At 44.0% G+C, this 23111-nt stretch overlaps 3 protein-coding genes across 9 annotated transcripts in view; 1 reads left to right on the top strand and 2 right to left on the bottom strand.

Moving 5' to 3' along the window:
- LOC140206812 (uncharacterized) overlaps positions 1 to 15525 on the bottom strand; it is a 27987-nt gene extending 12462 nt beyond the window's left edge. For 3 of the 6 annotated variants that reach the window (XM_072275047.1, XM_072275049.1, XM_072275045.1), the window contains exons 1-3: positions 15393 to 15525; positions 5711 to 5781; positions 495 to 3087 (exon numbers count right to left, since the gene is read on the bottom strand). The gene's annotated coding sequence lies outside the window, so the exon portion shown is untranslated. The remainder of the gene's footprint in view (positions 1 to 494; positions 3088 to 5710; positions 5782 to 15392) is intronic. The other 3 variants (XM_072275048.1, XM_072275046.1, XM_072275050.1) reach the window with 3 other exon arrangements.
- On the top strand, positions 15171 to 23111 carry LOC140206811 (uncharacterized). Of its 2 annotated transcripts, none has more exons than XM_072275043.1 (2): positions 15171 to 15989; positions 19990 to 23111. In XM_072275043.1, the coding sequence occupies exon 2, from the start codon at positions 20308 to 20310 to the stop codon at positions 21328 to 21330; it is 1023 nt and encodes a 340-aa protein (XP_072131144.1). In that variant the 5' UTR covers positions 15171 to 15989; positions 19990 to 20307; the 3' UTR covers positions 21331 to 23111. The 2 variants fall into 2 exon arrangements, with proteins under 2 accessions (XP_072131144.1, XP_072131145.1); XM_072275044.1 differs by lacking the exon at positions 15171 to 15989 and adding an exon at positions 15999 to 16252.
- Positions 17969 to 23111, bottom strand: part of LOC140206809 (NACHT, LRR and PYD domains-containing protein 3-like) — a 36379-nt gene continuing 31236 nt past the window's right edge. Inside the window, exons 14-15 of the mRNA XM_072275042.1 lie at positions 22055 to 22258; positions 17969 to 18697 (exon numbers count right to left, since the gene is read on the bottom strand). The gene's annotated coding sequence lies outside the window, so the exon portion shown is untranslated. The remainder of the gene's footprint in view (positions 18698 to 22054; positions 22259 to 23111) is intronic.

Genomic DNA, 23111 nt, shown 5'->3' with positions numbered 1-23111 from the left:
GCCTTCTGTTTCCACGCCTGAAGCCCTGCCTTGTCTTTCCAGTAACTCTCGCATCGCCTTGCCTGTAGTCTTGGAGCCACCCTGCACCTAGCTTCCTCCCTGTCCCTTGCCTCTGCTGGGTAAGTCAGGCCGTCTTGCCATTACCCTGCGGTTGGCTCTGTCCCTTCCTGTCCCTAGCCTCCGTCGGGTAAGCCAGGCCGTATTGCCATTACCCTACGGTTGGTTCTGTCCCTTCCTATCCCTTGCCTCTGTTGGGCAAGCCAGGCCGTATTGCCGTTACCCTACGGTTAGTTCTGTCCCTTCCTGTCCCTTTTCTCTGGCGGGTGGTGATCCGCGCCCTGCTCAGGAGGAGCTTCAAGACCCCAAGCCTCGAGCCACGCCACAAGCCAAGCTTCAAGACCCCAAGCCTCAAGTCTCCAGCCAAGCCTGCCTCCAGCCTCGCCTCAAGTCTCCAGCCTCCAGCCTCGCCTTAAGTCTCCAGTCTCCAGCCTCACCTCAAGACTCCAGCCTCCAGCCTCGCCTCGTCTCCAGCCTCCAGCCTCGCCTCAAGTCTCCAACCTCCAGCCTCGCCTCAAGACTCCAGCCTCCAGCCTCGCCTCGTCTCCAGCCTCGCCTCAAGTCTCCAGCCTCGTCTCCAGCCTCCAGCCTCGTCTCATCTCCAGCCTCCAGCCTCGCCTCGTCTCCAGCCTCCAGCCTCGCCTCAAGTCTCCAGCCTCGTCTCCAGCCTCCAGCCTCGCCTCAAGTCTCCAGCCTCGCCTCAAGTCTCCAGCCTCCAGCCTCGCCTCAAGACTCCAGCCTCACCTCAAGTCTCCAGCCTCCAGCCTCGCCTCAAGTCTCCAGCCTCGCCTCGTCTCCAGCCTCCAGCCTCGCCTTAAGTCTCCAGCCTACAGCCTCGCCTCAAGACTCCAGCCTTGCCTCGTCTCCAGCCTCCAGCCTCGCCTCAATTCTCCAGCCTCCAGCCTCGCCTCAAGACTCCAGCCTCCAGCCTCGCCTCGTCTCCAGCCTCCAGCCTCGCCTCAAGTCTCCAGCCTCGTCTCCAGCCTCCAGCCTCGTCTCATCTCCAGCCTCCAGCCTCGCCTCAAGTCTCCAGCCTCCAGCCTCGCCTCAAGACTCCAGCCTCACCTCAAGTCTCCAGCCTCCAGCCTCGCCTCGTCTCCAGCTTCCAGCCTCGCCTCAAGTCTCCAGCCTCCAGTCTCGCCTCAAGACTCCAGCCTCCAGCCTCGCCTCGTCTCCAGCTTCCAGCCTCGCCTCAAGTCTCCAGCCTCCAGTCTCGCCTCAAGACTCCAGCCTCCAGCCTCGCCTCGTCTCCAGCCTCCAGCCTCGCCTCAAGTCCCCAGCCTCCAGCCTCGCCTCGTCTCCAGCCTCCAGCCTCGCCTCAAGTCTCCAGCCTCCAGCCTCGCCTCAAGACTCCAGCCTCACCTCAAGACTCCAGCCTCGCCTCGTCTCCAGCCTCCAGCCTCGCCTCAAGTCTCCAGCCTCCAGCCTCGCCTCAAGACTCCAGCCTCCAGCCTCACCTCGTCTCCAGCCTCCAGCCTCGCCTCAAGTCTCCAGCCTCCAGCCTCGTCTTATCTCCAGCCTCCAGCCTCGCCTCAAGTCTCCAGCCTTGCCTCAAGTCTCCAGCCTCCAGCCTCGCCTCAAGACTCCAGCCTCACCTCAAGTCTCCAGCCTCCAGCCTCGCCTCGTCTCCAGCCTCGCCTCGTCTCCAGCCTCCAGCCTCGCCTCAAGACTCCAGCCTCCAGCCTCGCCTCGTCTCCAGCCTCCAGCCTCGCCTCAAGTCCCCAGCTTCCAGCCTCGCCTCGTCTCCAGCCTCCAGCCTCGCCTCAAGTCTCCAGCCTCCAGCCTCGCCTCAAGTCTCCAGCCTCACCTCAAGTCTCCAGCCTCCAGCCTCGCCTCGTCTCCAGCCTCGCCTTGTCTCCAGCCTCCAGCCTCGCCTCAAGACTCCAGCCTCCAGCCTCGCCTCGTCTCCAGCCTCCAGCCTCGCCTCAAGTCCCCAGCCTCCAGCCTCGCCTCAAGTCTCCAGCCTCCAGCCTCGCCTCAAGTCTCCAGCCTCCAGCCTCGCCTCGTCTCCAGCCTCGCCTCGTCTCCAGCCTCCAGCCTCGCCTCAAGACTCCAGCCTCACCTCGTCTCCAGCCTCCAGCCTCGCCTCGTCTCCAGCCTCGCCTCGTCTCCAGCCTCCAGCCTCGCCTCAAGACTCCAGCCTCCAGCCTCGCCTCGTCTCCAGCCTCCAGCCTCGCCTCAAGTCCCCAGCCTCCAGCCTCGCCTCAAGTCTCCAGCCTCCAGCCTCGCCTCAAGTCTCCAGCCTCCAGCCTCGCCTCAAGTCTCCAGCCTCCAGCCTTGCCTCACCTCAAGCCTGAAGACTCCAGCCTCGTCCTGCCTGCCAGCCAAGTCACGTCCTTGCCTACTTGTGGGGTCCGAGCCAGAGGCAAGACCCAGATTCTGGATCCTTCTCCAGTCTCTGGCTCGGAGTCCAAGCCCGGGCTCCTAGCTCTCTTGTCCAGTCCTGTTCTGGGTTCCTGGTTTTTGTGTCAATGTCCTAGCCCTCGCCCTGTATCCTAGTCCTGTCCCTAGTACTTCAGTGTCTGTGTCTTCCACTTGGGTCCGTTCCCAGCCACCACCTTATGACAATTCCAAACAAAAGATGAGATAATAGGGTTAACCTGATCAAAAAGCTTCTTAGTTAAACAAAGGGATATTTTGAAATACATATAAATATTTTCGTAAAATCATCATTTTAACTGCATGAATTCGGCCGGCTAACAGTGTAAGTGGATTCCATCTACAAACTTTAAAAGGAATGTCATCATATATAGAAGCAGAATCATTTAGAGGAACTAATTCACTTTTATGAAGGTTTAATTTATATCTCGAAAACTTTCCAAATTCGTTTAATAGTTTCAATAAACTAGGAATGTATTCTTCAGGATTCGACATATAAACTAAGAGATTGTCAGCATAAAGGGAGATCTTATGAATAGTCCTATTTATGAAAATCCCATGGATATCTTTAGCTTCACAAAGTGCAATAGCCAAGGGTTCCAGCACCAAATTAAATAACAGGGGACTTAGTGGACATCCTTGCCTCGTACCCTGCGAAAGCCGAGAAAAAGGAGATCTGCAATTATTGGTAATAAGTGTAGCAATAAAGCTTTCAGATATCATTCTAATCCACTTATTAAAATTAATACCAAAGCTGTATTTCTCCAAAACGTTAAATAAGTTTTCCATTCAACTCTGTCAAATGCCTTTTCAGCATCGAGAGAGACAATGCATTTGGGGAGTCTTAGAAAAGGATGAATATATAACATTTAACAGTCTCCGAGTGTTAGAGAAGGAATAACGGCCCTTTACAAAACCTGTTTGGTCCTAAGAGATCATTTTAGCTGGTATATTCTCCAGCCTATCAGCCATTATTTTTGAAATAACTGTAGCATCCTTATTTAATAATGAAATAGGTCTATATGAAGCACAGTGTGTTGGGTCTTTATCTTTCTTAAGAATTAAAGAAATAGAAGCTTCATAAAATGTGGGAGGTAACTCTCCTATCAAAAGAGAATCTTTAAGCATTTCCAACAAATATGGAGAAAGCAATTTTTCATTCTTTTATATAATATCCTACAGAATAACCATCCAGTCCAGGAGCTTTACCAGATTGCATTGGAAAAAAAAGCTTTCTGAATTTCATTTTCAGTGATAGGAGCATCAAGAGTTTGTTGATCATCAACAGAAATTTGAGAAAAATTGATCTTTTGTAAATAGGCATTCATTTTAGAAGGATCAACTGAAAACTGAGATTTATAAACGTCAATGTAAAAGTCTTGAAAATTTGTATTAATGTCTTCATAATTACATGATAAACTACCATCTCTCTTCTGAATTTTTAAAGTGGGTCTTTCGGCTGTAGCTGCTTTTATCTGAGATGCTAACAGCTGATTATTAGCATCTCATTATGACTATTATTAGCAATGATGCCTACCTTTCCGATTTCACACTCCACTGACGTCACCGACAACATTTTTGGTTTAAATCCTTATCAGAAGGGATTAATAACAACTATTTATGACATAATTATGAAAATACAGCCAGGTAGATCTGATAAATTTAAAAATGAATGGGAAAGGGAACTTCAACTTCACTTACCTATATATCTTCCTCTATATGGGCTAACTATATTATGATACAATTTAAGGCAGTGCATAGGGCCCACATATCTAAACTTAATCTAGCTCGTTTTTACTCCCATATAAATCCTATTTGTGACAGATGTCACTTTGAGGTGGCTTCTTTGACTCGTATGTTATGGTCCTGCCCTCTCTTGGAAAAATTCTGGAAAGCTATTTTTGATATTATTTCAAAAGTTTTGCATTTTTATTTACAACCCCATCCTATTACAGCAATTTTTTGTTGGCCAATGATGGAACATAGACCTTTATCCTCTTCAGCCTGTCAGATGGTTGCCTTTGTTACATTAATGGCCAGAAGGTCCGTTTTATTGAATTGGAAAGAGACCAACCCCCCGACTACATTTCAATGGTTTTCCCAAACTATATCATGTTTCAATTTAGAAAAAATCAGAAGTGTAATTTTTGATCCTTCGGTTAAATTTGAAGAGACTTGTAAGCTATTTATTCAACATTTTCATATGATGTAGTTTGACCTTTTCCGAATCCTTTTTACTAACTTAGAATATGTGAATAGAGGAGCTGAGCTGACGACATTAATGAATGTATTCGATCTAATCTAATATATTGGTTTTGTTCTGTTTGCTTTTCTGGGGGGTTTAGCAATTAGTTCTATTTTTTAGCTCTCTTTTGATTTTTGGGGTTCTTCTTTGCAACATCCCTTTCTTTTTATTTATTTTTTTCTTCATGATTAACTATATCGAGAGTTTGGAAGTCTATTACACATGTACTATTTGTAGTACTTTGTATATGTTTATTAACAATAAGGTAATTCCAATCTCTTCATATCACTGTTGTTATTATGTTTATGAACTTGGTAGTCATAGTCATATTTTATTGATCCCGGAGGAAATTGCTTTTCGTTACAGTTGCACCATAAATAATAAATAGTAATAAAACCATAAATAGTTAAATAGTAATATGTAAATTATGCCAGGAAATAAGTCCAGGACCAGCCTACTGGCTCAGGGTGTCTGACCCTCCAAGGGAGGAGTTGTAAAGTTTGATGGCCACAGGCAGGAATGACTTCCTATGACGCTCTGTGCTGCATCTCGGTGGAATGAGTCTCTGGCTGAATGTACTCCTGTGCCCACCCAGTACATTATGTAGTGGATGGGAGACATTGTCCAAGATGGCATGCAACTTGGACAGAACTTGAAAATTTCTGTCCAAGTTGCATTCTGTCCAATAGAAAGATTTAAAAAGAAAGCCTATTATTTTTATCTCCAAACACATAAAATTGACTTTTCAATTTAAGAAAATTTCTGTCATTAGAATAAGTTGATCATAAATTATATTGTGATGGTAGTTCAACCCTTTGTTTGAATAAATCACTGTTAGGAGAGATTGCATAATTATTCCGCAAGTCTTTAATTTATTTTGAAATCTTATCTAACTCTGTTTTCGTCCGTTTCTTAAGCTTAGCTAAATAGGAGATATCTGACCGCGCAAAACACTGTATGCTTTAAATATATCCCATATAATCAATTTTGACACATCTCCCATATTATTAAAAAGAAAAAAAAAATTACCTGAGTCTCAATAAATTTGACGAAGTCCAAACTTTGTAATCAATTTTCTGGAAAACGCCAAGGCAAATATGCTATAACGACATAATTCAATTCAAAAGCTAAGTTTAAAGGCGCATTATCCGAGAAAATGATAGCATCATATTCACATTTCTGGACTTTGGACAGAAATCGGAGATCAGTTATAAAATAATCGAATCTCAATTTTTTTTTATATGAACATGTGAAAAAAAAGAATAATCTCTATCATTTGGATGCAATGTCTCCAAACCTCAACCAGGCAATAATCAATTAAAAAGGAGTTAATAAGTGATGCAGAACAACTCGGAAGCCACTGATTGGTTGAACTCTTGTCAATCAAAGGACTTAAACAACAGTTGAAATCACCAAACATTAACAACCTATATTCATTTAAATCCGGCAATAAAGTAAATACATTTTTAAAAACAAGGAGGATCATCTACATTATGTCCACACAGATTAACCAGGACAATTTTTCTATTACAAATTGTTCCTTTAACAATTAAAAATCTACCATTAATATCTGACACAATGTCTTCTTGGATAAACAAAATATTAGATTTAATAAAATTAGATACTCCCTTTGTTTTATTTTGCCAAGTAGCGTGAAATTGAAGGCCCTTCCACATTTTAAAAAAACCTATTTTGATCGCCCGTTTTGATATGTGTTTGTTGAACAAAAATTATATTGGGTTGGAATTGATTAATGATTTTAAAAGTCTTCTTTCACTTAATAGGATGATTCCAAACACATACGTTCCAACTTATAATGATTATCTGTTTAGCTACCACGAAATAAAGAAATTATTTAACACATAATTACACGCATACCAGCGCAGGCTAATCAAAACTGGCGGTGATAAGTATAACCATATACAAAACACGCACGCTCCGGAACTCCGTAATGGGAAAAAAATACAATAAAGAAAACTAAAATTAATCCTACAATTAATCTTATAACTCAATACTAACCCCAGTCCTCCCATCACACTGAAAAGCCCGAAATTCGGACAAAAAGAGCCAAAATGCGTCCCCATAGAAGTAAAAAAAGAGACACACTTTGCGAGCTGCCCATTTTAATGGTGATTTTAAAAGCTTTCCTTAATTCCTCCCCCCAGTTACAGAAAAAAACACACAGCCCTAAAATAGGAAAGCCCTGCAGAGGGAAAAAAATGTTTATACTTAATCCTTAAAAATAAGCTGGGGAATGCAGAAACAATCTCCAAAAATGCCAAAACCATAAAGTTAAACAAAAAGAAGAATGTCTTTGTAATCTCTAAGGAAGAAAAATCAGCACCATTTTCCATTTAACTTACACACCCAATGAAAATCTGTTTTTAGAAGAGAAAACTAACTATCTATCTTCTAAGCACTCCCAACTATGTATATATAAGAAAAAGTCCTTATGAACTATGAACACTGTAACTTAGTTAATGGAAAAAAGAGGATAGGCACAAATAATCAAACTGGTTAATAATCTGTTCGCTGTGTTAATTCGCTCAGTAAACCAAACAGATTTCGGAAATGTCATTCATCAGTCACATCAAAAAGTTCACATCTTCTTTAAATGGTCCATCGATCAAAGGACATCTGAAGTAAATCAGAAATCTTGAAAGCTTCTTTTCTTTCTGAAATAACAATAATTCACCAGACCTAAAACCATTCAAACCTCGGCTGCAACCAAACTACAGTTAACATAGTCCAATGCCGCTTTGGAGTCCAGAAAAATAGGAGGAGTTGAATCTTTGGGAACTAATTTTAATCGGGCTGGATAGCGAAGTGATGGGAATAATCACAGGAATGATCATCTGTCTGTAATTTAGTCAGGGCCTTGCAAAGGGAATAACTGATAAGGCTGGGACAGTGCATCCATCTGTAATTAAAACCTTGATTTAGCGAACTCTCTTATCTAAGTAATTAAGTTTTGCACCAACAGACTTGGTGGGCGTACCAGTTCAAATAACATCTTCCAATAGTAATGTCTGGGGTTAGTGTATATATATATATATATATATATATATATATACACATATAGCTGTAACCTGACTAAGGCAGTCCACTTGTCAGATGGTGGCAGTTCTTACCTGCCTTCCCTTTGACAACTGGATCTCAAACCCCTGCAGGAGAATGCACATAAGTATTTCCGTCTTTATCACATCTTTGATAACTGACTCCAGCGGTTTCCCCACCACCGACGTTAGGCTAACCGGTCTATAATTCCCCGGTTTCTCTCTCCCTCCTTTTTTAAAAAGTGGGGTTACATTAGCCACCCTCCAATCCTCAGGAACTAGTCCAGAATCTAACGAGTTTTGAAAAATTATCACTAATGCATCCACTATTTCTTGGGCTACTTCCCTAAGCACTCTGGGATGCAGACCATCTGGCCCTGGGGATTTATCTGCCTTCAATCCCTTCAATTTACCTAACACCACTTCCCTACTAACATGTATTTCGCTCAGTTCCTCCATCTCACTGGACCCTCTGTCCCCTACTATTTCTGGAAGATTATTTATGTCCTCCTTAGTGAAGACAGAACCAAAGTAATTATCCAATTGGTCTGCCATGTCCTTGCTCCCCATAATCAATTCACCTGTTTCTGTCTGTAGGGGACCTACATTTGTCTTTACCAGTCTTTTCCTTTTTACAGATCTATAAAAGCTTTTACAGTCAGTTTTTATGTTCCCTGCCAGTTTTCTCTCATAATCTTTTTTCCCCTTCCTAATTAAGCCCTTTGTCCTCCTCTGCTGAACTCTGAATTTCTCCCAGTCCTCAGGTGAGCCACTTTTTCCGGCTAATTTGTATGCTTCTTCTTTGGAATTGATACTATCCCTAATTTCTCTTGTCAGCCATGGGTGCACTACCTTCTTTGATTTATTCTTTTGCCAAACTGGGATGAACAATTCTTGTGGTTCATCCATGCAACCTTTAAATGCTTGCCATTGCATATCCACCGTCAATCCTTTAAGTGTCATTTGCCAGTCTATCTTAGCTAATTCACGTCTCATACCTTCAAAGTTACCCCTCTTTAAGTTCAGAACCTTTGTTTCTGAATTAACTATGTCACTCTCCATCTTAATGAAGAATTCCACCATATTATGGTCACTCTTACCGAAGGGGCCTCTCATGACAAGATTGCTAATTAACCCTTCCTCATTGCTCAAAACCCAATCCAGAATAGCCTGCTCTCTAGTTGGTTCCTCGACATGTTGGTTCAAAAAACCATCCCGCATACATTCCAAGAAATCCTCTTCCTCAGCACCTTTACCAATTTGGTTCACCCAATCTACATGTAGATTGAAGTCACCCATTATAACTGCTGTTCCTTTATTGCACACATTTCTAATTTCCTGTTTAATACCATGTCTGACCTCACTACTACTGTTAGGTGGCCTGTACACAACTCCCACCAGCGTCTTCTGCCCCTTAGTGTTACGCAGCTCTACCCATATCGATTCCACATCTTCCCGGCTTATGTCCTTCCTTTCTATTGTGTTAATCTCCTCTCTAACCAGCAACGCCACCCCACCTCCTTTTCTTTCATGTCTATCCCTCCTGAATATTGAATATCCCTGAATGTTGAGCTCCCATCCTTGGTCACCCTGGAGCCATGTCTCTGTGATCCCAACTATATCATAATCATTAATAACAATCTGCACTTTCAATTCATCCACCTTGTTACGAATGCTCCTTGCATTGACACACAAAGCCTTCAGGCGCTCTTTTACAACTCTCTTAGCCCTTATACAATTATGTTGAAAAGTGGCCCTTTTTAATGCTTGCCCTGGATTTGTCGGCCTGCCACTTTTACTTTTCTCCTTAGTACGTTTTGCTTCTACCCTCACTTTACACCCCTCTGTCTCTCTGCACTGGTTCCCAGCCCCCTGTTGTGAACTAACCTCCTCTCGCCTAGCCTCTTTAATTTGATTCCCACCCCCCAACCATTCTAGTTTAAAGTCACCTCAGTAACCCTCGCTAATCTCCCTGCCAGGATATTGGTCCCCCTAGGATTCAAGTGTAACCCGTCCTTTTTGTACAGGTCACGCCTGCGCCAAAAGAGGTCCCAATGATCCAAAAACTTGAATCCCTGCCCCCTGCTCCAATCCCTCAGCCACGCATTAGTTACGGTTTTGAGAAAAAGCCATCTGTAGGAGTTGCTATGGAAACAAGTCAAAAAAGAGGTCATAGAAATCAGATAAGTGGATTGTTTGGATGAGTGGATCTTCCACAATATACACATGGTTTTTATAAGTCTGGTGATCATGCTAAGTTTAGTAAACAATGAGGGGGAGGTTGACACCTCTCCAAGATGATGATGTGTGATAGACTTTTCTACCTTCCATATTCCAGCAGGACTTGGAGGGTAGTGAAGGTGATGAGAGTAAGGTGTATGGGAAAGGTTTGTCCTTATTGAGGGAGGAATTTATAGAGGAACAGAAGCGAGATTCTGAAATGATGGCTTTAAAGGAGACAGCTCTCACAGAAGAGGAGGTTCAGAGAGAGTCAGCAGGATATTATCTTAAAGATGGGGTGTTGATAAGGAAGTGGAGATCAGCCACTGTGCCTGCAAGTGAGGATTGGGCTGTTGTGCATCAGGTAGTGCTTCCGAAAGTTTACAGGGCTGAAATTTTAAACATGGCTCACAGTATGCCTTTAGGTGGACATCATGGAGTGAGAAAGACAGTGAATAGTCATACTTTAAAAATGCCGGGGGAAACAGGATTATGAAGGAACTTTACTGGCCTAATTTAAGAAAGGATGTTGTGAATTTTTGCAGGACTTGCCATACCTGTCAGGTTGAGGGAAATCTAATCAGGTTATTCAAGTAGCAGCACTTAGACCAATACCTGCCTTTGGTGAGCCTTTTTCCAGGCTCATAGTGGATTGTGTAGGCCCATTTCCAAAGACTGCAGCTGGTCATCAATATGTGTTAACAATTATATGTGCTGTGTCTAGGTTCCCTGAAGCCGTTCCTCTTGGAAACATCAAGGCCAAGACTGTGGTAAAAGCACTCAGTAAGTTTTTCACACTGGTAGGTCTCCCCAAAGAAATTCAATTTGACCAGGGTAGTAACTTTACTTCGAGAACATTCCAGGGGATAGTCGTAGAATTGGGAGCTAGGTACATTGGGTCATCTGCATATCACACAGAGTCCGAGGGAGCCTTGGAATGGTTCAACTCCACTCTTAAGGCCATGATTAAAACATATTGTGTGGAAAATGGAAAAAAAAAAAACAGCATGAGGGGGTTCCCCTACTCTTATTTGTTGGAGATTCGATTCAAAAATCATTGGAGTGTAGTCTATTTGAACCTGTGTGCGGTCACAGGCCAAAATGACCTTTGACCCTACTCGGAGAACTATGGTCTGATTTGGAAATATGGGTCAATATGCGGGAGAGACTTAACAAGGTCTGTGACCTTGCAAAGGAAAGTTTGCAGAATGTTCAAATTAAAATAAAACACTTGTTTGATAAGGTAGCACCTGTGGGTACTGTTATGAAAACAAATGGAGTTGTGATGGCTGGGGAAGAGGTGCAGAATCATTTTAACCTACTGAGCACACACCCCTCAGCATCAGCGGCTCCACAGTGGAGAGAGTGGAAAACATCAAGTTCCTTGGGGTGCAGATCTCGGACAATCTCACCTGGTCCAGGAACACCACTGGGATTGTGAAACAGGCCCAGCAGAGATTGCACTTTCTGAGGAAGCTTAAACAAGCATCACTCTCCACTAAGATCTTAACTACATTCTACAGAGGCGTGGTTGAGAGTGTGCTGACCTTTTGCATCACAACCTGGTACTCCAGCTGCAAAAAAAGCCTTGCAGAGGGTGGTTAGGGGAGCAGAGAAGGTTATTGGGGTTTCCCTACCTTCTGTCCAAGGCCTCTTTCAGAGTCGATGCCTCCAGAAGACACGGTACATCATCAAAGACCCCTCACACCCTCTCCATGAACTGTTTGTTCTTCTGCCATCGGGCAAACGTTACAGGAGCATCAAAACTAAAACCACAACAGCACTCTCCCACAGGCAGTCAGACTGCTAAATAGCTGCTCCACCTGACTCTGCTTTGGACACTTTTAACTTGCACTGGACACTTATAATTGATTTTAACTGACATGTGGCTGTTGTGTTTTACTATTTATTGTTATGTTTATTATTTAGTGTTGCATTTGCTATGTTATGATTACACTGCCCCTGAGAAACGCTGTCTCATTCTGCCCTGCAGAGCTGATGCATGGTTAGAATGACAATAAAGTTTTTTGAATCTTGAATCTAGTATCAACAAGATTTAAGAATTCCATTGTTTTGAAAAATATTACTGATAAGGTCCATCAGTTGGAAGCTACACTGCAAAAACAATTGCAAGAATTAATTAGCAAGCATTAAGATTTATTTCCTGACATTCTAAGACAGTGTATCTCTGCAGGACATGACGTCATTGTAAATTCAGCCCAGCCGATCAAAGAGCATCCTTATGGAATGAATTTAGAGAAAAGTAAAATGGTTGAACAAGAAACTGGAAACAAGAAGGAACAAGGAAAGAGAGTGGATGACTATACTGATAGAGTGGGAAAGGCTAAATACCTTACAAAAATTGACCTGTTAAAAGGATACTGGGGTGTTTCTTTAACAGAGAGGGCTAAAGAAATATCAGCATTTTTGGCATCATCTGGAATATATGAGTATAATGTTTTATTCTTCGGGATGAAAAATGCTCCAGGGACATTTCAAAGAATGATCCATTCTATGATTAGAGGTTTAGAAAACACGGGGGCTTATATTGATGATTTAGTGGTCTGGAATGACATGTAAGAAGAGCATATTGCAGGTCCAGAAAAACTGTTTGAAAGACTTTCCAAGGCCAATCTTACTGTGATCCTGGATAAGAGTGAATCTGGCTATGCCACAGTTACATATCTGGGCTCTGTAGAAGGCCAGGGCAAACTGGCTCCTGTACAGGCCAAGGTTCAAGCTATTGCTGAGGTTCCTGTTCCAACCGGCAAGAAAGCTTTGAGGAGATTTTTAGGAATGGTTGGGTATTATCGTAAGTTTTGTAAGACCTTTGCTGACATCGCTCTCCCCCTAACAAAACTCCTAGCGAAGAGTGAAAGATTTGTATGGAGTGACCTTTGCCAGAAGGCATTTGAACAACTAAAAACCATCCTGTGTTATCACCATGTGCTCAAAGCATCTGATTTTTCCAAACCATTTTCTATAGCAACAGACGCGAGTGACGAAGCTGCTGGGGCAGTACTGTTACAGAAGGGTGTGGATGACATTGAACACCCAGTAGCTTATTTCTCCAAGAAATTTAATGGGCACCAGAAAATTTATTCCACTGTTGAAAAGGAATTACTAGCACTTATTCTGGCTTTACAATATTTTGAAGTCTATATTTGTCCTGCCCAGAGACAACTTGTGGTTTACATGGATCACAATCCATTGGTGTTTCTAACTAAGATGAAGGATAAAAATAGATGGTTCTTAAATTGGAGTCTGATATTGCAAGAATATGATCTGAAAATCAAACACGTGAAAGGTACTGACAATATTATAGCTGATTATTTATCCAGATGTTAAGTTAGAAATTGTACACGTTTTTGCTCTGTTATCTGAAAATTATACATGTATTGTTTTAAACTCTGTAATTTCCATTTAAACTAAAAGTTTTGCCTGTGTCAATTTTTTTTTGAAGAAGGGGGTGTGACAGGGGTCGTGAATTACCCCTATGAACTGTGCTTTTGAAAAGAGAGAGAGGTGTATTCAACACCAGACACCTTGTTAAAAGAGAGAGAAAGAAGGAGAGAGAGACGAAGACTGCTTTGAGATGATGTTATGGTTTTTCAGCAGTATGTTTACACTTTTGCAGGGACACTCTCAGCTTCTGTATTCTTACAGAGAGAAGGGAGGAGCTACTTGATAGGCAGTTGGTATTCAGTGCGGTGAGATAAATAGAAGGTCAGATGATAGACCTACAGACACAATGGTTTTGGACACTGAATGAGCTTTGTTGTGCCCATAGAAAAGGTGGGTTTTGGAGAATCGATCAGCGGCTCTTGAAGTGTGAAAAGGGTGTGACCGGTGGGGAGCTATTTGTGTGTCCAACCCTCGCGTGGGTTGATAATTCCACCACAGAAGAACGGCCCCCTTTGTTGTGGTCACAGTCAGTGACTTCAAAAGGATTTCAGAGGACAACGGGAAGATCGACAGCATCAGCTCACCTGAAGACTCAAATCTCTCCCTCTCTCTCTCTCTCCATCACTACTCAACTCAATACCACAAACTGAACTGAACTTTACTCATCATCGTAAGACTATCTATTTACCCTTAGACTTGAAGAAGCTTGATTTCCATATTCATTGCTAACCTGTTTGATATATCTGCATTTATATTACTGTATTGCATAGTTACTAATAAATAGTATTAGTTAATAGCAATACAGGACTCCAAACTGTTTTCAATTTCTGCTGGTTCTTTAACCCGTCACGGGGTACGTGACAATACATAAAGCCGATCATTCCTGAGATTATTCTTGTAAACCTTGATAGCAACAAATGTACAGGACACATTTCCAGGAATAACAGACAAGTTGGTACCAGGGAAAAGTTGTGCTTTCTTTCATGTTCTACTATCACAGAACGAGCCATTTGCATTTCCAGGTTAAAACAGGTTCATTTCAGGAAATATAAACCACACCAGGGTGAGTGACATTAAAAAAACTGGAATTACCAGAAACACTCAGCAGGTAAGGAACAGCTGTGGGGAGAGGAACAAACGTAACGATTCAGGTTAATAACGTTTTATCAGAATGGCCTCACACATTTTCAGTTTTTAGTGCCGATCTCCTGCATCTTGTTTTATTTCCACTGCCTGATAGACAGGTGACAGTGAGGGGGAATTTCCAAACACAGTTTGAACACTGGTCTATTTTATTTCTACTGATGCAAACACAGAGCAGCCACTACCTGTGAGGATGGAATGGGAACGCATCCTCTCCTCAGGTTACAAGCAACACACATAAAAGTTGCTGGTGAACGCAGCAGGCCAGGCAGCATCTCTAGGAAGAGGTACAGTCGACGTTTCGGGCCGAGACCCTTGTCCTAACTGTACCTCTTTCTAGAGATGCTGCCTGACCTGCTGTGTTCACCAGCAACTTTTATGTGTGTTGCTTGAAATTCCAGCATCCGCAGATTTCCTCGAGTCTCTCCTCAGATCAGCAGTCATTGTTTCCAAAGGAACTCCAGAAACAAAGATCTGATCCCAGAACTCAGCGCCTCATAAACCCGGGCAGCTCGACCCCGGGTCCATTTTACTTGGATCAAAAACTGTGATGCACCAGGACCCAGCCTCACAGAGTCAACAGCTGAATCTGCCACTCACACACCAGCCCCACGGCTGGCACACCACGTGATCCTACGTCACAAAGCGGAGGGCGGGGCAGATTGGCGGTAAACAGCCTCACGTGACCGGCTGACGGGACTCCTATTTCAATTCTGTGGAAATAGACAGCCTGGGATCCTGGTTTGGATCGTTCAATGCAGATTCAGTGAAGTCGACACATTTCTGACGAGCCCAGATAACTGGGTACTGAATGAGTAACTGGCCCTCAGTTCGGGGATCACGGCCCACATCAGATCTCCCCGCTCGGGATCGGTCTCAATACTCACCGATGGGAAAGTGAAAACTTCGGCCCGTGGACAGTGATCCCGACCTTTCCCGATCCCGCTGCCGCAGATGAATCGGCTTCAGCACTGAGCGGAAAGGAAAACACCACCCATCTGGATGCAGTGAGCATGCGCGGCGTCAGTGTTACATCATCCAGAGGGCGGGGCCTCGGAAACATACGCGCAGATGCTGCCCATCCGCGGTCAAATTGGAGGGGCAAATGAGATCACGTGACTGGTGGGGTTTCCCACCGCAGGCAGAGACTCCAGTTGCCCGCCACTCTGCCTTTGTAAGAGGGTTGTACTTCGGTATTAGATACACGGAATACCAGTTGCTATAGAGTATGTTGTTTATGGGAGCCGCTTTCTGTGTTAAAATAGCCGCTGAGTTTTCTATACACACAAAAAAAACTGAGGTATGGACATGGAAGCGGTGCTTGCGGAAACTTTTAATGGTGCCCTGGTTACCCATAAAGCCGGGAGTTGGAAATTTAGCCGTCGCTGAAGCACCGATCACATTCGCAGCCGTCAGGATTGCGCATTTTCCCGAATATCACTCATGCGCGCAATACACAAAGGCCTCGGGAGGATCGGCAAGAGGTAAGAGAGAATCTCCGGGCGGGATTTTAAGACTGACTTCGGGACAATTGTTGTGAGATGCGGATACCGTGACCCGCAATCCCGGGACAGTCCTGCTCTCGTCCCTCTCTCTCAGCCCCACGATCTGCACACGGGCCCCAGGGAGCTTCCGGCTGATGAGGGAATGGGAACCGATGGATCTCTCAGACAGAGCTGAGCTCCAGCTATCGAAATGCAAGGATTGGGAACTCGGGGAAAGGGAACATAATCTTTTACATCAGCAGGTGAGAAAATCACCTTTGTTCTACTTCCAATCACAAACAAGAGAAAATCTGCAGATGCTGGAAATGCAAGCAACACACACAAATTGTTGGAGGAACTCAGCATTAGTACTCTTTTCCAGAGATGCTGCCTGCCCTGCTGAGTTCCTCCAGCATTTTGTGTGTTTTGCTTGTTCTACCTCCTCTTGTTCTGGACTTTTCCACCCGTGAGAACATGTTTTGACCCACTCTGTCTGGGTACATAATGATATCAAACACCTTTGCACTGGGCAACAAGTAGCTTTCACATCACAAATGTGCCAGACTCCAATGGGACAGACTACTGCCTTCCCTTCATATTCATTGCCATTGCCATCAATGAGTTTACCACTGTCAGTCACCTGGGGGAGGGTTCAGGGGAAATATTTATGTACAAAACAGAAACTGGTGTTACCTGTGTGTATTGTGGTGACGCAAAAGTTGCTGGAGAATTTGCAAGTGGGAAGAAGTGGAGCGATATTTGAAAAAATGACTTTTTATAGCATCAGTTAGCAAGCAAATCACGTATGGACGGTGTTCAAATGCTCTGTTGAGAAAATTCTTCATTACCCGCTACAGACCTGCTACGTAGGTTGTGTGAGAGTGCAGATGAAATCAATCAAACCCAGAGCAGATAAAAATGATTATTGACCATGATTTGCTAGCTGTTAAAATGAGAACCTCCATATATAACATTCAGTGTGCACATGTTGTGTCACCAGTTTAAGGAGTTGGAGCTGGGAATGAATGAATTCTGGATTCATCAGCAGTCGGAGGGGTGATTGATATGACATTGAACAGAGGTGAGTTACACCCAAGGTGTAGGACACATGAAACTGGGTGAGAGTCAGGAAGGGGAATGAGGTTAAAGAGCCATCGCAGTGTACAGTACTCTTGTGGCCATCCCCCACAACAACAGGTAGACCATAGAAAGGGTGCAGAGGAAATTTACAAGGACTTTGTGTCGATTAGGGAGCATGGTTTATGAGAATAAGTTGAGTGATCTCGGCCTTTTATCCTTGGAGTGACGGAGGATGAGAGGTGACCTAATAGAGGTGTACGAGATAATGAGAGGCATTGATCATGTGGATAATCAGATGCTTTTTCCCAGTGCTGAAATGGCAAGCACGAGAGGGCATAGTTCTAAGGTGCTTGGAAGTGGGTACAGAGGAGACATCAGGGGTAAGTTTTTTTTTAAGCAGAGAGTGGTGAGTGCATGGGATGGGCTGCTGGCGGTGGTGGTGGAGGCAGAAACAATAGGGTCTTTTAAGAGACTCCTGGATGGCTACATGGAGCTTAGAAAAATAGAGGGCTATGGGTAAGCCCAGGTAGTCCTAAGCCAGGGTCATGATCGGCACAGCTTTGTGGGCAGAGGGGCCTGTATTGTGCTGTAGGTTTTCTGTGTTCTCTGTTCTACCACTTTAGAAACTGTTGGAGGAGGTGCGGGGGGGGGGGGGGGGGGGTTACCTGGCAGAGGAAAGTCAAAGGGGTGATGTGGATTCAGTAGTTAGGGTACCAGAACTAGAAGGGGACTAATGTCGTAGTGGAAAGGCTTGCTGGTGCTAGTGTGGTGAAGACAGGCTGGGTTAAACTGAAGTTGTAGTGGGAATGGGAGCCAGAATGACAGAACAGATAGTGGAGAGGGTGAATTGAATTGAATTGACTTTATTACTTCCATCCTTCACATACATGAGGAGTAAAAATCTTTATGTCACATCTCCGTCTGAATGTGCAACATACAATTTTTAGTAAGTTATAATAGAACACGACAGTCACTATAACTTAGAAATGCAATTGTATCAGCATGAATTAAGCAGTCTGATGGCCTGGTGGAAGAAGCTGTCCCGGATCCTGTTGGTTCTGGCTTTAATGCTGCGGTACTGTTTCCCAGATGGTAGCAGCTGGAACAGTTTGTGGTTGGGGTGACTCGGGTCCCCAATGATCCTTCGGGTCCTTTTTATACTCCTGTCTTTGTAAATGTCCTGAATCATGGGAAGTTCACAACTGCAGATGTGCTGGGCTGTACACACCACTCTACAAAGTCTGTGATTGAGGGAAGTACAGTTCCCATGCCAGGCAGTGATGCAGCCAGTCAGGATGCTCTCAGTTGTGTCCCTGCAGAAAGTTCTTTGGATTTGGGGCTGCATTTCAAACTTCTTACAATTGTCTGAGGGGAAAGAGGCACTGTTGTACAGACCACATGAGATCCTCTGTGATGTGTCTGACGAGGAACTTAAAGCTGTTCACCCTCTCAACCCCAGATCCATTGGTGCAAATATGGGCTGGCCTGTCTCCATTCTTCCTGTAGTCCACAATCAGCTCCTTTGTTTTTGTGACAATGAAAGAGAGGTTGTTTTCTTGACACCAGAGACCTCAGGGCATGGAATGTGATATTGTAGCCATTACTGGGACTTGTTTGCACCCAACAATCTGAGGAATTCAGAGAAATAAATTTGTGGAGAGATCACAGACTATGCCAAGAAAGAATGCTTCATATAGTGAGCGATTTTAAATTCCCAAAGATTACTGGGGCTCCCATATATAAAAGGACTGGATGGGTAGAGTTTGTCAAATGTGCCCGAAGTCAGCACGTAGAACTCCCGACATAGAAGTGTGCAATAAGCTATTAGAAAATAATCCAGGGCTAGTAACAGAAATTAGTGTATCGGAACACTTTGTATGTAGTGATCATAATGTCAGGAGATTCCAAGTTAATATAGAAAAAGTGAGGACTGAACCATGGGTTCAATTCTCAATTGGAGAAAGGTCAATTTTGATGGTATCAGAAAGGATCTGACAAGTGTGGTTTGGGACAGGCTGTTTTCTGGCAAAGGAGTACTTGGTAAGTGGGAGGCCTTCAGAAGTGAAGTTTTGAGGGTGTAGGGTTTGTATGTGCCTGTCAAAGTAAAAGTTGAAAGTTAACTGGTGCAGGGAACCTTGGTTTTCAAGGGATATCGAGGCCCCGGATATTTTGTTCCTCTAAATGCCTCAGACTGTTGGGTGCGACCAAGATTCATTAATGACTACAATAATCATAATTTCATGCCCTGAGCTCATCTGATGTTTTTTTTTAGTTGTCGTCAGTTGCTTTCTAAAAGCTTCCTAATACTTTTTGTTCTTTTGTTTGCCGTCTCTTTGGTTCTTATGTTGGCTTAGGCTTCTCTTTTCAGCCATGGTTGTGTCCTCCTGCCTTTACAATGCTTCCACTTCTTTGGGATGTATCTATCACTCAGCTCCCGAGTTGCTCCCAGAAACTCCAGCCATTGCTGCTCCATTGTCATTCCTACCAGTTTCCCCTTCCAGTCAAGTTTGTCCAGCTTCTCTGCCACAGAAACATGGAGAAGGTCAGTACAGAAACATGCCCACTCTGGATGATCAGAATGGTAATCTATGTGAGGAGACAAAATAGATGGGGGAGATTTAATTTTTTTTTTTTTTTTTTTTTTTTTTTGCATCTCTATTTTTCAGGAGTTGGACGCAGGGTCTATAGAAGTGAGGCAAAGCAGCATCAACTTCATGGACCCTGTACAGATTACAGAGGTGGGGGTGTTTGCTGTCTTAAGGCACATTAGCGTGGAACCCTGGGACTCTGCGGAAGACAAGTGCAGAAATCGTCAGGGCCCAAGCACAGTGTGATGTCAGATCACATCTTGGTGACTAAAGTGATCTCATCTGAAATGTTGTCCTTCACCCACTGATGTATTTTGTAAATCTTTTCACAGGTTAAGAACGACAAGGAATTTGTCTCCCAGAATCTCAGAGACAACACGCCAGTTTTGTCCTTCCTGTCCATTAGGAAGTGGATCAAGGGATTCACTCAATCATCCTTCCTGCTCACACTATTGGAATGGATTCACTCAGTCATCTCAACTGAAAGTCCATCAGCAATTCCACACTGGGACAAGGCCACTCACTGTTCTGTATGTGGGAAGGGAATTAGTCAGTCATCCTACCTGCGGACACACCAATCAGTTCACACTGGGCAGAGGCTGGCCACCTGCTGAATTTGTGGGGAAGGATTCAGTCGGTCATCTGACCTAATGGCTCACCAGTCAGTTCACACCGGGGAACGGCCATTCACCTGCTCGGACTGTGGGAAGGGATTCGCTCGCTCATCAAACCTACTAGCTCACCAAACAGTTCACACTGGGGAGAGGCCATTCACCTGCTCAGAATGTGGGAAGGGATTCGCTCGCTCATCCAACCTGCAGGCACACCAGGCAGTTCACACAGCGGAGAGGCCGTTTACCTGCTCAGACTGTGGGAAAGGATTTATTCTGTCATCTCAACTGAAGGTACATCAGCGAGTTCACACTGGGGAGAGACCGTTCACCTGCTCAGACTGTGGGAAGGGATTCACTCGGTCATCCCACCTACAGGCACACCAGTCAGTTCACACTGGGAAATGGCCATACACCTGCTCAGACTGTGGGAAAGGATTCACTAGGTCATCTGGCCTAAAGACACACCAATCAGTTCACACTGGAGTGTGGCCATTCACCTGCTCAGAATGTGGGAAGGGATTCTCTCAATCATCCAACCTTCTGGCTCACCAGTCAGTTCACACCAGGGAGAGGCCGTTTACCTGCTCAGACTGTGGGATGGGATTCACTTCGTCATCTCACTTACTAAGACACCAGTCAGTTCACACTGGGGAGTGGCCGTTCACCTGCTCAGACTGTGGGAAGGGATTCACTTTGTCATCTCACCTGCTGACACATCAGTCAGTTCACACTGGGGAGAGGTTGTTCACCTGCTCAGATTGTGGGAAGAGATTCACTCAGTTATCCAGCCTACAGACATACCAATCAGCCCACACAGGGAAGTGGCTGTTCAACTGCCCAGACTGTGGGAAAGGATTCAATCACTCATCCACTCTCCAGAGACACCAGTCAGTCCACACTGGAGTATGGCCATTCACCTGCTCAGACTGTGGGAAAGGATTCACTCGGTCATTTCAACTGAAGATACATCAGAGAGTTCACACTGGGGAGAAGCTGTTCAGCTGTTCGTTGTGTGGGAAGGGATTCACTCGGTCATCCGACCTACTGGCACACCAGTGAGTACACATTGGAAAGAGGCCATTCACCTGCTTGAACTGAAGGAAGGGATTCACCCAGCTATTTGGTCTAGGAGACACCAGTGAGTTCACACAGCAGAGATGCTGTTTACCTGCTGTGAATGTGGAAGGGGTTCAGTCACGTACGTAACCTTATGACACACTACTGGAGTCAGAAAAGTTTTAAGTTTAAAACTATGTTGAACTCTGCAATTTTTCCCACTGATCATCCAGTTCTGGACCCTGGTCACTGGGCATGGGAGGAGTTTCTTCTGCTGCACATTCACCTTTAATGGGACTGGAGTTTAATATTCTGGATCTGGGACAAATGAATCAGTTTTGTTTTAAACTCTTTCTCCGGTAATATATAATTTAGAAATCTTATCTGACTGTTGAGTGATTTTTTTTAATGTCGTTTATAGCTCTTCCTCCTTCTGTCCTCGGTAGTGTTAATCTAAGTGTGTTTGAGTGTAAATAGTCTTTTCTGAATTTGTCATTTCAGTTCTTATTTTTCTTTGTAAAGTTTCCAGATCGGAATGGAACCAAGATATTTTGCCAAGGAATATGTTAATATTGGAATAGTGAAAGAGTTTATTGCCTTTGTTGTATTTGCTATACCATGGAAATATGTTTGGCAAATGTTCTTAAGCCTTGAAGTCAATTTTGTCATATGTTTTCTCTTTTTCACACTACTTTCTATTTTCTCTGCTTATTGATATTCCAGGTACCTGGGTATCAAGAGTTCTGATGAAGGAAGGGTCTTGGCCCAAAATGTTGATTCCCAACCATAGATGCTGCCTAACCTGCTGATCTCCTCCAGCACATTGTGTGTGTTGCTCTAGATTCCCAGTATCTGCAGGGTCTCTTGTGTCCCATATACTTGTATGTTTCTTGAATAGGACACACAGGGAGGCAGAGAAGGTTGTATGGTTCTGTTGGTAAAAAATAAAATCAAATCATTAGAAAGAGGTAGCATAGAGTCGGAAAGTGTTGTGTCATTGTGGGTAGAACAAAGGAATAGCAAGAGTGAAAAGACACCAATGGGAGTTTCACAGAGACCCAAAACAGTAGTATGTATATCTTCCACAAATCACAATGGGACAAGGAAAATACATGCCAAAACAGCAATATTACAGTATTCTTGGCAGATAGTCATGCAAATATATTGGGAATATCAGGGAGGTGCTGGATCCCAAGAGGAGGTTTCCTAGAATGCCCACAAGATGTCTTTTTAGAGCAGCTCCTGGTTGAGCCCAGCTGGGGATCAGCTATTCTCGATTGGGTGTTGTGCAACGAACCGGAATTAATTAGAGAACTTACGGCGAAAGAACCAAGAGGGGGAAATGATCTTAATATAATGGAATTCACCCTGAAATGCGAGAAGGAGAAGCTAACGTGAAATGTGTCAATATAACCGTAGAATAAAGAGAATTACAGAGGCATGAGAGAAGAATTGGTCTGAATTAGTAAGTAAAGAATACTGGAATGGATGACAACAGAACGGCAGGAATTTCTGTAAGTAATTTGGAGGCACAGGATATAAGTACCAAAGAGGAAAAAGTATTCTGTGCCGTATAGCTACTGTATAATATGGAACTACTTTATGTTGTAGCAACACGTTGTTGCGTGTGCTATTAGGTGCGTATTGATCTGTACATATGTGCCGAGTTCGGTTGTTGCCAGTAAAGAACCATGGGCTGAAAAATGGCAGATGGAGTTTAATACTGACAAGTGTGAGGTATTGCACGTTGGAAAGACAAACCAAGGTAGAACATACAGGGTTAA

Source organism: Mobula birostris, chromosome 13 (assembly GCF_030028105.1).
Source record: "Mobula birostris isolate sMobBir1 chromosome 13, sMobBir1.hap1, whole genome shotgun sequence".
Taxonomy (NCBI): domain Eukaryota; kingdom Metazoa; phylum Chordata; class Chondrichthyes; order Myliobatiformes; family Myliobatidae; genus Mobula; species Mobula birostris.
The sequence above is the reverse complement of the archived record's forward strand: the minus strand, read 5'-3'. Positions and strand labels throughout refer to the sequence as shown.

What these genes read in the sequence shown, in the direction of transcription:
- LOC140206811 (XM_072275043.1), top strand. Translation starts at nt 20,308, where the DNA reads ATGGCTCACCAGTCAGTTCACACCGGGGAACGGCCATTCACCTGCTCG.